Source organism: Zonotrichia leucophrys, chromosome 5 (assembly GCF_028769735.1).
Source record: "Zonotrichia leucophrys gambelii isolate GWCS_2022_RI chromosome 5, RI_Zleu_2.0, whole genome shotgun sequence".
NCBI lineage: Eukaryota > Metazoa > Chordata > Aves > Passeriformes > Passerellidae > Zonotrichia > Zonotrichia leucophrys.
In genome coordinates, this window is record NC_088175.1 from 2029628 (window position 1) to 2042883 (window position 13256).

Below are 13256 nucleotides of genomic sequence, written 5' to 3' on the forward strand. Positions count from 1 at the left end.
CTTAGACTGTACTTGCCTAATAACTATAATCACTCAGTAGGCTCCTAAGTACATAGCTGCTCTGCTGTCAGCTGGTTGGATGTTGGAGGCTTGATGTAGTGCTCAGCATGATTCATTTCCTGATTCTTCCTTGTTTTTGTCTCTTGAGTGTAGGATTTTATGGTTAATAGTTCTTGTTTTAGCAGAAAACTTGGCAGATACAGCATTGCATGAAGAGAAGTGGGCAGTGGAATCGCCCATGTTCCTGGAGGATTTCAGAAAAAGAAGTGATTTTAAGAAAGAGTTGGTTTCTGAGGGGGTTATGGCTAATTAAGTTTGCAAAAGAGTAGCTGGCACATTATGCTGGCAAGTCTCCTGCAGTGAAATAAATAGATATACTGTTCCTAGTGGACATTCATAAATCATGCCAAATTTTCATGGATATCTGTTACTTCATTTCAATGACATTTTCTTTCCTTTACCTTTGGATGATTTTATCTTGTGGTTTTGAGTGTACAAAAGGAAGAAAGCATTGTCAGAGCAGAGTTCCCATGTCCTTTGAAAATTTGCTGGAGTTCTTCCCTGCACCTTTCCTGTCATGCTGCCACCCCAGAGCTATTACCAGAAGCTGTAGAGGAGACAGGAGCAGCAGCCTCACTGCTTTCATCTGCCACAGATTATTACCTGCATCACATCCCTAATGACAGAGCCTGGTGTGGAGCCAGGGCTGTTCTCACTTCAAGCCTGGCATCAAAGCTTGCTGTGATCAACTAAGCCCAGTGTGCAAAGGGATATTTAGCCAGGTTTCACTCTTCTGAGCAAGTAACAATGCTTCAAAGAGCTTTAGCACTTTCAGTAATGGAGGGAGTAGGGCAATTCATTCCATGTCCTGTCTTACTCTGTTATTTGCTGGGATTTCTTGGTTCACCTGGAGGCTGGGTGGTGAGGAAAGCCCTGGAGAAAACTCTGAAGGGCAGAACACTGGCTGGAGGAGTAGTCATGGCCAGGAAGGAGATCAAGACCAAGACAGATTTATTTCCCCCTCTGTTAGTGCAGTTACTTTTGTTTGTCTCTACAGAACGTTAAATATTTTCCTTCAGCTTTGTTGGGGTCCATTTATTTCTCCCAGTATCACATTCAAAGACATGGCATAATTTTGGCCCTAGCCACATTCCCAACACCCACCAAATGGTTTCTTTCCTTTGGGCCATCTTCAGCAAAGACTGAGCCCTGAGCTACCCTCATTTGCTGGCTTTGCCCTCCTCAGGGCATTCCCAAGTGTTCAGGCTGCCAGGGAAGGTGCTTGGAAGGAACATCACTCTGTGACACACAGAGCAATGTAGCCCATCTGCATTCCCTTGGTCCTGGAGGAAGCTGCTGCTGCTCTCATGGTTATGCAGGACCTAGTTAGAATTTGTTCCAGCCTGCCACGTTTCCTTCCACACTGCCAACTTCTGCTTCACAAGTGGCAAGGGCTGTCCTGAGCTGGATCTGCTGCTGCTGGTTTGCATGCACCTGGACATCTGCAGTGACAATGGGGAACTGTCCCAAAGGCCAGAAAAAAGAAAAGGGGGAAATAGCCCCAGTACCAGTAAGATGCATCCCTGGTGTCATCTGTTACATTGCTGTTTGGTTAAAAGGGAAAAATGGATGCTTACAGATGTTGTTGCTCCTTAGGGAGAAATGGAAGCTGTAAAAGAAGAAATCATAAAGCTGTGCCAAAGAAAGGAAGATCTCCTTACCAGGATGAAGAATTCCATGTCTGACCTTCACCAGTGCCTACAGCAAGAAGTGCCTGAAGCAGCAGATGAACCCCCAGCTTCTGTATTGGCCCAGAGTGACCTGATTGGGACTGATGTTTCTCCTCAGCAGGTAAGTGATCACTCACCTGAGGGCCAAGAGGGGAGGTAAATACCCCTTCCTGCTCCTGGAGGAGTGGCATGTGACAGAGGAGCACCCCTGCCCCTGTGAATCAATATTGTCTCTCCTCCCTTCTGTGTTCAGAAGGACTGAGGGTGAGGAGAAGGTAGGAGAGGTGAGCCTCTGGTTATTTCTTAGCATTTCACTTCCAACATGATGTTTGCATCAATCATCAGCAAAGTGCTCCATGTGTAGTTTTGTTGATGACCTGTTGTTCTGGGATTTTCAATAAATTATTTTCATGGGGCAAAATGAAATTTGTCCCTATTGTAGCTGTGCTGTTGAAACCTAACAGCATCAAATCCCAATTTTCAGAGGTGCTTAGAACCTGCAGCTTTCAGTCACTTTAATGTAGGTTGCCAGATGTTCAGTGCTTCCCCAAAAGTGGATCTCAAGTGGTAAATTTGTTTTGGTTTACAGGCAGAAGTGAAGAGGCTTTTGCTGTTCTTGTCATGATTAATTGGGATGTCTCTCTGTGTTTGTTTTTGTAGTTGAAAAAAAGAGGAGTGATATCTCTTCTGCCTTCCTTAGATGAAGAATCAGAAGACTGTTCTTTACACAGCAAGGTGAGTCCAGTGTATTTTATATATATTTATATATATATATATGTATAATATATATATGTATGTGTGTATATATATATATAATATATATACACAGCTGTGTATATAAGACAGAAGATTTTGGTAAAGCAGAAATTATGAAAAATGTGAAAATCTGGAATATTTCAGAACAATTTAAATTATCTGTTATCACTCCAGGATACAAAGGAATTGCACTCAAGCCACTGTACCAATATTCCAGTGCCAGTATTACACAGCACCTTGTTCTGTTAGGTGTTATCCTGCTTTTGGTGGGATTGCCTATTAACTAATGCCCCCTTTGTGGAAGTGTTAAAGGCAAAATATGGCCTTAAATACCAATGTTTGCATGTGGAGGTGGATTTCAGAAAGAATTAGCCTCTGAAATACCAAAACATAAATAGCAGAATTTATTTGTATGTTTGAACATAAGAAAAAAAGGGTGAGATTAGACTAATGGGAATGAAGTTTGGATAGAAGAGATTTCTGGTACATTGGGAGGCACTGCCCTACTGGTTGCTCTGAATCTGAGGGGTCTGAATGCCCAGGTGAACTGCAGAGGGGCAAAGCTAATTGCTTTTGGGAAAAAATCCTCATGGCAAGACAAAGAAAAGAAGTCCTAACAGCCTGGAGAGCTTGTGCCTCACTATTGATTCAAGCACTTCAGTTTCAGGGTTTCTCACTCTGCACCTTCACTGGTGAAATCTTCTTTACATGTAGGACATTTTTGGAGACAGGACTGCAGAAAGACAGATAGTGTTTTGTTGGTTTGTTTGGGGTTTTTTTTTTCTGTTTGGTTTTTTTTTAATATTGTAAAAAATGAGAATATTCTGCAGTCTCTAGAGAACATTATCAGTGTCATCCAGCTGCCACTCACCTTGCAGCAGAGCTATAGAGCAAGAAGAGAGGTGGGATTTGGGAAACACAAATATGGATAGATAGACAAGGCAGAAATAGAGCAGAGTGTTATGAGAGGTTTGCAGTGCTTTACATTGCCTGGAGGAATATCTGAGCTTCCTGGTCAGAAGCTAAAGCTGAGCTGTTACTGCTTTCAAAGGGAAGTACAGCCACAGAGAAAGATGCAAGACTTTGGCCTTCAGGAGGAGATGATGAAAGGCCCAAGGAAGACAGTGCAACCTCCTGGTCTTCTGGTACCTTGTCAGATGGCATCGTTCAGGTAATGCACTCAGGTTTCCCTTTGTGGAGGTGGGAACTCATCTTTGTGGAAAAGTTCTGCATGACTCCTAAGTATTGCTGAAGCCTGCACTGCAAGAGAAGTTTGGAATGCAGGACAAGGTGGCTAAATTCATATCTTCCATCTCACACTAAACCTTGCCATTTAGAATCTCTTTTTCTGTTGTACATACTGGTTGGACTCAGTGACCTTAAGCATTTTTTCCAATCTAAATGATTCAATGCCCTTTGAGCTTCACAAAACCCCCAAGGGTAGGAATGCACATTTAGTAGCAGCAACTTGTTCCACTGATACCTGAGAAGGCTCTAAAAATGTGGGAGATGATTTGTGGAAGAGGTTCACTTTGTACATGAGATAATCAGTGTCTGGAACACCCAACGAGGTACAGTTTTGGTGCCATTCTGTTCTGCTCATCATGGTGCCTCAGTAATGTTGTGAAAGCTGCAGTTGTTTGTTTCTGTACATCAGTGCCTCAGGCATAACAAAACTGCTCTCTGTGAATATTCTTGGGCCAGGACCACAGTAGGTTGAGGGGTTGCTGCTCTTCCAGGCTTCTCTAGCACAACAAGGCAGTGGAACATAGAATCAGAAAGTCACTTAGGTTGGAAAAGACCTTTAAGATCAAGTCCAACCATAAATCAAACACTGCCAGGTCCACCACTAAACCATGTCCCAAAGTGCCACATCTCCACTACTGCACACCTGTATGGAAGACAGGAAATATTTCCACTATTGCCTCTCTCTCCAGGATGAGGATGCTTTAACTGAATCACACAGCAAACATGATGGAGAAACATCTCTGCAAACTTTGGAGGGCCCTGAAGATCCTGGCACAGGCGATGGCAGTCTGGCTGTGGTGAGTTTGCAGTCCTGACCAGGGTGACCTCCTGAGTGAGTTGTGTGCCTCCCTAGTGGGCAGAGGCCCTGGTCCAGTGTGGTTTTGCTGCTGGAGTTTGCTGCAGTATGATGTGGTGGGATACCTGCAACCCTTTGTGGGCCTGTTCCTGTTGGCTCTGGGTGATAAATTTTCAATTGCTCCTTGAAAGTGCAATTTTCTAGTGCAAAAAAAAAAGGAAAATGGATCATTTTCAGCAAGGAAGCTGCTGTCATTCATACAGGCATGAATGGGGAGTTTGAGTGATGTAAACATACATCAGCCATGGAATTTTTACATGGCAGCTACAGGAGGAATTGAGGAGCTTGACATGTGTTGCTGCTTTGTGGAAGACATGCAAAGGCTCTGAGAAGAGTGGGCAGCAGGTTAAATACAAACGAGTGTCTGCCGACATTGGTGCTCCAGGAAGGCCAGGAGCAGCAGTCTGGTGGCAGAGCAGCTTCAGCTTTTGGGATCACGGAGTCCTGGAGTTGTTAAGTTGGAAGAGACCTCCAGGATCACAGAGTCCAGCCATTAACCCAGCACCACCGTGCTCAGCATTAAACCATATCTCTAAGTCCTACATTTTTTTAACACGTCAGGGATGCTGATTCCACCACTTCCCTGGGCAGCCTGTTCCAATTCCTGATAACCCTTCCAGTGAAGATTTTTTTTTTTTGTAATATCCTCTGCCAGGGGGATTGGAACTAGGTGACCATTAAAGGCTCCTTCCTAGCCAAACTGTTCTGTCATTCTGTGATGACACTGATAGTTGGAACAATGCATTTTGGCTCTCTTTTTTTCCCTGCCAAATCTCATTTTAATATGAAGCTTGTGCACTAGCACTGGCCATCTCAGTTGCCTGAATGTGTGCTCTGGAGCCAGGGGAGCATTCTGTTCTTGTAGTGTTGCTTCATTTACTTACTGAGTACCAATATTTGCATGTGTGGAGGCATATACAGCCTGTGCAGCCTTCCAAGTCACTGCTCTTTATCTCCAAGTACTTTGGACTTTTGTTATGGACATGTGCAATGCAATATTGCTTCTTCAAGGAGCGTGTTTAAGAAGAATTGCACAAGACGTCCTTAAAAATACAAGCAAAGCATATTTAATAGTTTAATAGGAACTGAACACACACAAGTAGCTTGTAAGCGTTGTCCAAGAGCTTGTTTTGCAGCTTCCAACTGCATTGCTTTTGTGTGTAACTCCCACAGAAAAACATCTCTCCTCAGGGGAGAACAGGTTAATGGTGAGTCATCACTCACAGGTATAGCTGTGTGCTCAGGTAGATCCCTGCAGATGCAAATTGCAGCCTGGAAACCTGTTACACCAGATCTTGGCTCACCTGCCTGCTGAGTTTCCCTTCTTTCCTTCTTGGTTTGTGGTTCCCCCCCCATCCCGCAAGGCTGGGAACGCGGCGACGGAGTTGTTTTGGGGTTTGTTGTTTCCACACTCTGTGAGTGTGGAAGTTAATCATCTCTCAGTGCTAAGGGGAGGGGAGGGAGATTACAAAACCAGGTGGCTCACCAGGCTGCTTTGATGTGCTTTCCTCCAGAGCCAGCAGCCGCCTCCAGTGCCCAGCGCCGCGCTGGGCTCGCAGTCAGCGCTGGATGGAGGGAGGCCTGAGCCAGAATCCATCCTCCTGGTGTGCCAGGCCCAGGTGGCAGAGCTGGAACAATGGCTAGCCAAAACTAAAATGTCCCTGGGCTCAGCCCCTCAGACCCCCCAAAGGCAGCAGATGGTGGAGCCACAGCTTGCTGATTGCCAGGTAAGGAGGTGACACTGCTGCCGTCCCCTTCCCTGGGCTGTGTCTGCAGGAAGGACACGGTGCCTGCTCCTCTCTCCTGCTTCAGCAGCTCCCTCACCCTCTGCACTGAGCAGGTCACTGCTTGGCTTCAGCTTTGCCAGGGTTTGGTTAAAATATCTGATTTTAGAGTTGGGATCTGTATGCATCCAGGGGATTTATGTAGAATTCTGGAGTATATGTAAGGCTTTGGTTTGATTTGGATTATTTCCAAAACCATGGCTGAGTGTAGTTTGAATCCTCTATTAAAAGGCAATTTTTCATTGGTCCTGATCATAATAAATCAGCTAGAAACAAAAGAGTCTTTTTTTCTTTTGACATTTTCACTTTCTGCTTGTCAGAATGATTTAAAAGACTGGTCTAAGAAACCTTCCACACTGCTAAGTTCTACTTCTTCAGTTTTTTCCATAAACTACCAGCACAGAAAAATAGTGGCTTTCCCCCTGCCCTCAGTGAGCAGTGGTGATATTTGTACCTACTGCTGTGCACCTAGGGCAGCCTCTTGCCCCCATGGCAGCAGAACAAAAGGGGTGGGTGGTACCTGTTGGTGAAAATGGGAGGAGGAAAACAGGACTGGCATGAGGGAGCCCTGGCATGCAGCATGTGCAGATTAAAACAGGGCTGAGGCTCCCTGTGGTGCCAGTTGGCTTCAGGCACTGAGCCTACCTAGAGCAACAAATTTCACTCACAATACCAAAATGTCCCCATTTTAAATTACTGGGGGACATCACCAGCTGTTTTGTTGTTGTTTTGGGTGGTTGTTTTTAATTGGAGTGCCTCTGGGTTGAGGCTGTGATTCAGCCAAGTGCTCAGGTGCTGAACTCTGTGGGAATTGGGATCCTGAGTGCTTTAAAGCAGCTGGCTGTGTCTGGATCCCATTCAGGGTTCCTGTCAGCATAGGCTTCATTGGGGCAGCTCCAGCTGGTGAAAACAAGCAGGCTGAATTCTTGTCAGCTTCAAACAATCTGGCTCAGTATTAGGACATGAGCTTGGGCAGGGGAAGAAAGTTCTCTAGTCAAGGTCTACACAAAATGAAAGAGAAACAATCTCTAGATAAGGATGTATGATGTAAAGCAATTAATTTATTGCAGTTGATTACTTTGCAGTTGACCCATGGTACCCTTCTTCATGCTCACCTTAAGAATGTGAGTTTAAAGTATGCAAGGATGCACTTTGATTCACAGCAGCTTGGATCAAAAATCAGATCCCAGCAGTTTACAATGGCCTGGCAGTCACATGGAGACCTTCCTATGTGTTGGTAGTTCAGCATCATTCCTCCCAAGGAGTGATGTGAGCTGTGTGTGCATTGCCTCTTTCTCCCCTGCTGAGGTGTGTTGTCTTCTTGGTTGAATTCAAATGGAGTCTGTCATTTCTGCTCTCCTCTTTTATTACTTGATACCTGAGTTAACACAGCCTCCTGCAGATGCTCTTGTTTGAAACAGTTTTAAAAATAACTCTGTATAAAATAAAAGGATAAAAGGACTACACTGGAGAAAATCTAGGGGGATTGCAGCTATTTCTCTTTTCCCCTGCATGTTTCTCTTCTCTTCAGAGAGGGGAGGTGTGAGCATTGACTTCAGAATGTTGTCAGAAAAGGAGTGTTTCACTTCTGAGAATGAGTAATTATCTGCTGTCCCTTCTAGGTGAGGTTATCAGAGATTGAACAAAAGGTCCTTTCTTTACTGGAAGATTGTGGAGATAGTGCAGACTACCAACAAAAGACAGAGGCTCTTTCCTTGAAGCTGAAGGAGGTGAAGCGCAATTTGGAAAATGTCCAGATGATGCTTCAAGACAAGCACAGTGAAGAGCAGGTAAAGCATGTGAATGTGTTGTGCAGGGCAAGAGTTGAGAGTCCTGCTGCTTTATTGGTCTGTGGTTGCAGAAGAACAGTTAGAGCTCACCCTGTGAAGCAAGGAAGGGAGAAATGTCAGAGTTGCCATTATTCTACTTTACAGTGCTGTATAATTACTTGTAGTTTACAACAAGTAGTGGACTTTTAATGAGTCTCTGAACAGCATCTTTTCTGCTCTAAGTGCTCAGTGACAGAGGCCAGCATTCTGCTAAGAGCACAGGAAAATGACTTAGGGTTTGATTTGGTTTTAAATGCCTCAAAAAGTCCATGATGTTTATCTGTGACAGTGTCAAAGCAGGGAGACCTTTTAGTAATTTTCTCTTTGTAGAATGCTTAAATGCAGTGATTCTGTCAGCTCTCCTGCACCAGAGCAGCACAGTTTTTGCTGAGTTTCCCAGTGGGTGAGATGATAACTCCTGGCTTCAGTGCTCATTCGCTCTGTTGTGTGAGAGATCAGAGGAGCCCACCTGATGTGTTTGCTTAAGAGCAGCCACAGTCCCTCTGGTGTGAATTAGCACTGGTAAAAGCTTGTGTTGAAATACTTCTGTGACCACAGGTTGAAAATCCAGATGTGTGACCAGATTTATAAGAATAAATTGCACATGCCTGTATTCTGGTCAAACAAAAAGAAGGGAGTGTTAGTATCACCCAATTTGCCCGCAGGAAAAGCAAAGAAAGCAAAGTAACTGTTGGGGAACACATGTGAGGACCTTGGCAGAAGGTTAGAATGGTTAGGATGCTAAAACTTCCCACAATGAGTGTCTCTTTACAGGTTCCCAGCAGGGAGAGGATGGACCCAGAGCCCCTGGAGATCCTGCACTCTGATGGCTTCAGCCCACCCCAGGTGCCCCTTGCCCAGCAGCCTTGGCACAATGGGCTGCAGCAGCCCCAGGTAATGAATTCTCCTCCAGGCCAGGCTGCTCCACATCCCCTGTGGGCTGGGGACAGCTGCTCTTACACTGCTGCAGTTCTCCCTGTGGGATCAGCTCTGTCAAGGGCTGGTTTCAGCTGCCCATCTCCTCCAGGATTTGGGGAGTTTGTCAGGATGGAGAAAGGCCTTACCCCTAAAATCCCTTGTTCAAAAGTTTTAGTAATATAAAGCTAGGAGATTGGAGGGATGAGAGATGCCATCTGAATCACTGTGAAACAAGGCAAGAGTCCTAGCTTTAAAACACTGATATATATGAAATCTGAATCTATACACTGATATTGTTATTGAAGATAAGTTTAAAACTAAAGTTTTGTGAACATATTTCCATGGGCTAACTCACTATGACTTTTAAGGTTGTTGTTAACACAGTATAAAAATCTTGTAATGTTCTGTGCTCTGCAAATTACTTCTATTTTGCTAACTGTAAATTAACTTTTGCCTTTTTCATGCTATTGGAAAAGAGCTGATGAAAGTGGTCCAGCTTGAGCTGCTAGAATTGCTCACTTTTCCCTCAACACTCTCCTTTTAACTAATGGAACTCAAAGTCATATCTGAGCAAATCCCCATTTTCCCTTATCTGTTTCTTTATGTAAGGATTGCAGTCAGTGGTGTTTAAGTTTTTATATGTAATTTGGTTTTGGTTGGGTTTTGCTTTTAAAACTTTAGCTCAGGTGGAAATATATTCCATAAAAATGCATGTTTGCAGAAAATGGTTTGTTCTGTAGATTCATGTTCATACATAAACTTCATATTATTCTGACACAGGTAGGTTTTTTTTCTTTGCTAAATGATTTCACAAAAAATGTGATTGAAAAAGCCTAATCATCCCTTCAGATTATTACAGTTCACATAACTGTTCATGCTATTCTCTGTGCACAGGACCTGAAATTAAAAGCAGCTGAGCAGAAAAGCCTCATTGACTTTATTGAGTCGTGTGTGGAAAAAATGCAGCCACAGCTTGAGGACAGCATGACTCCAAAATCAGAATCCAGGTACAGAGTAACACAATCAGTTACCAGATTCAGTGATGTAAAACTGCCTAAACTTGCTGAAGTGGCACCCCTGGTTCTGTTCTTTGGTTCTGTGTGCCTTTGGAAGAAAAATGGCAGATTGGGGCATCAATAGTCCGGAGGAATGGAGGCTTATTTAGGTGACAGCCTCTGTGATACTGAGCTGACTCCAGAGTTCAGATCTTTCTAGCAGACAGGACTGACACCTGCCATGAGCTAAATCAGGCCCATCTGTAGGCAGGCTGGGTCCCTCTGTTCACAGCCATGGCTCTACAAATGCACAGGCACTCCCAGCCAGTGTAAAGGCAGCAGCTTTGAGAAAGGGGACATTGGGATCAGACACCTTCCAGCACAGAACCAGCACTTCCTACAGGACTGTGCTCCCCAGGTTGTCATTCCAGAGGTGGAGGCTGCCAGCAGGCCTCTGATATATTTCATGCAGAGGGGAAAGTCCAGGTTTATCAAAGCTTGGATTAATAATCATACATGCACTTGGCTTCACTTTGCTTTTGAGGCACAAACCACAGAAACTAATCTTATACAAGAAACCTAGTTTTACTCTGCTTCAGTAATTGTCATTCTAACAATGTTTTCTCAATACAGCAATGGAGAATCTGACTCAAAGAGCAAGCAGGCTGATGCCACCTTAGCTCCAAAGGATCAAATGGGTAATAAATGGCAATATTTACAACAGGAACTCTCATCAAAGATGAAATCTCCTCTCTGCCAGCTTGTGGAACCTCAGGTTTGTTTAAGTTCCATAAAACACTCTGATAGTGTAGATAGCAATTAGTTTATCTTTCTATCTCACAGTAGCATGGCTCTCCATCAGATAACTGAAATCTGTGCAAGGGCTCTCCAGAGGAGATTGTTACTGCACAGTGTTTTCATAATTGTCTTTTAATTTTACTTTGAGGTAAATCATGTCTCTGAAGTAGTGACTGCTGAGCACAGTGTGGGAGCACTTAGGTGAATCCCTGTGGTTAATTTTCAGAGTAGATGTTATCTGCTTACTTCTTCCAGGAGCACTGAGGTAGTTATCCAGCAAGCTCACAGCTGGTTCCCGTGGATGTGGGTGAAATCTCAGTTCCCACAAGAGAGAACATTTTGGTCAAAGCAAATCTCTGGCTTAAATTTTGTTCTGCCATTCACCATTGTGTTCTCTCATTCTCACACATCAAAAAGCAGATTTTGAGCTGTGTGTTCTGAACAGACTGCTTGGATAAAACTATAATTCCTGTTATTAACAGTTTTGTTCATAATTAATTAGAATTATTAGATTTTCTGTCCTCTGAAATTGCTGCAGTACATGGAAGAATATCAGACACGTAAAAGGATGAATGTCATCAGGCAAGACTTACCCTGCAGAGGACAGTAGGGTTTCCTTAACCCAAACTTCAGCTGTAGCCCATAAAGCTGGGAATCAGAGGCTCATTTTTCAGTCAAGCTCCCATCAAGGCATAGCCTGCCCAACTTCTGCCAGTGAAAAGGGTACCCTGCTGTCCAGGTGCTTTATATCAATGCCTTGAATCTTTTAATGCTTTTTGACAGCAGTGTTATTGTGTTGCCTATATCCTGTCTTCATTTGTGCTGTTCTAATTGCAATGTTCTTTTTCCAAATGTTAGATCACAACAAAGATGAACATGCTGCCTCGAGGCACATTCTCAGGTGCAGGAACCCCAACTGTGGAAGAGCTGAAAACTTACACTGTCCAGCTGGGAGACCTGAGCCAGGAAGCAAATGTGGTGCATGCACAGGTAAAAATGGCATGTCCTAAGCATTGCAAAAAACCCCAGGGATTCTAGATCCAGGACACTGGGAAACAGGCAGTAATCCTACTATTGCAAATGGCATTCACTGTAGTGAGCTTTTGTGTTGGGTATGGGGTGTAATGTAGAAATAGGTTGAGGATTTTGAAAGGAAACATTCCAAGTTCTCCACTATGATACTTCTGCCTGAGTCCAAAAGTTTGCTAGTATGGGTAAAAATCCTCAAACTGTGTAAAGCAAGGAGCCTGTGAATGATTTCAGTAAATCTGCAGGATGGGAGCTGACAAGATAAACTTCTTGTGTTCATGCCTGAGATTAGAGTCCTGTAAGAGCACAGCCATTGTCCAGTACATAAAGGGTCATTGTCTCAGCTTTGCCCTTGACAGCTCTGAATGTTACATGCATGTATCCAAGTCTGTCCCTCAGTATTTCATTAATTCCATTTCAGTGTTAGCTGAGAAAACCTCTAACCTTATTTGAGTGAATGAATCTTAGCCATGCCTTGGGTGGAAATACTGAAAACTGGCTTGCATTTACCCAGGATAATGTGGCAGAAGAAGTCTCTTCCAATTTGGACAGAAAGTTGTTTGAGCTGCTACTGGCAATCAGCAGGTGTTTGAACAACATGGAGGAGATGCTGAACACCTCTGTGCTCTCCACTGAAGAGGCAGCTGTGCAGCAAGCTCTCTATGAGGTAACTGCTCCAAATCCCAAACCCCAGTGGATTCCTGTTACAGCAGAATATATATGGCCTGGTATTTCCTCTCTGTTCTTCTGACTTTATTCAGGAATAACCATGCCAAACTATTTTGTATTGCTCAGATTTGGGCCTGTTGCTTTTAACAATTATCAACTCGAGTCCTGCTGCTTCTTATAGGCAAGAGTCTTTGCACAGACCATTTTCACTCATTTTGCTTTTCTTTCAACCCTTTAGACTCTGTCTGTGGAGCTGCAAAAACTTCATGCTGATCTGAGTGATAAAAAGGATGATCTTCTGAAGTCCATCAGCTGCGCTGGTGGGAGCACAGATGTGTTCTGCGAGTGCTTTAACAACCTGCAGGCACGGCTGGAACAAACTCAAGCTGCCACTGCTTCAAGGAGCAGCTCCATGAAAGCTGGGCTGGACCATAATAGCAATTACCTGGTACTCCACTGCCAAATGCACATCTTGTTTCACAGCATCTGTTAGGCTTGTCAGTGTTAATGCATTTGGGTTACAGATGAGCAACCTCTAATGGGCTTTCTTTTTTCTTTTTTCTTTTCTTTCTTTTTTTCTTTTTTCTTTTTTTTTTTTTTTCACTACTTAAAACACTTGTCTTGGCCTCTCAAGAAGCAGATTA

General features: G+C 43.8%; 1 protein-coding gene across 1 annotated transcript in view; it reads left to right on the forward strand.

Annotated features, from left to right (window-relative positions):
- SYNE2 (spectrin repeat containing nuclear envelope protein 2) overlaps positions 1 to 13256 on the forward strand; it is a 175740-nt gene that overhangs the window by 97316 nt on the left and 65168 nt on the right. Inside the window, exons 64-75 of the mRNA XM_064713480.1 lie at positions 1657 to 1851; positions 2391 to 2465; positions 3538 to 3657; positions 4424 to 4531; positions 6105 to 6317; positions 7997 to 8164; positions 8978 to 9097; positions 10016 to 10128; positions 10750 to 10891; positions 11773 to 11904; positions 12458 to 12610; positions 12851 to 13060. Coding sequence (XP_064569550.1) covers positions 1657 to 1851; positions 2391 to 2465; positions 3538 to 3657; positions 4424 to 4531; positions 6105 to 6317; positions 7997 to 8164; positions 8978 to 9097; positions 10016 to 10128; positions 10750 to 10891; positions 11773 to 11904; positions 12458 to 12610; positions 12851 to 13060 — 1749 coding nt within the window. The remainder of the gene's footprint in view (positions 1 to 1656; positions 1852 to 2390; positions 2466 to 3537; positions 3658 to 4423; positions 4532 to 6104; positions 6318 to 7996; positions 8165 to 8977; positions 9098 to 10015; positions 10129 to 10749; positions 10892 to 11772; positions 11905 to 12457; positions 12611 to 12850; positions 13061 to 13256) is intronic.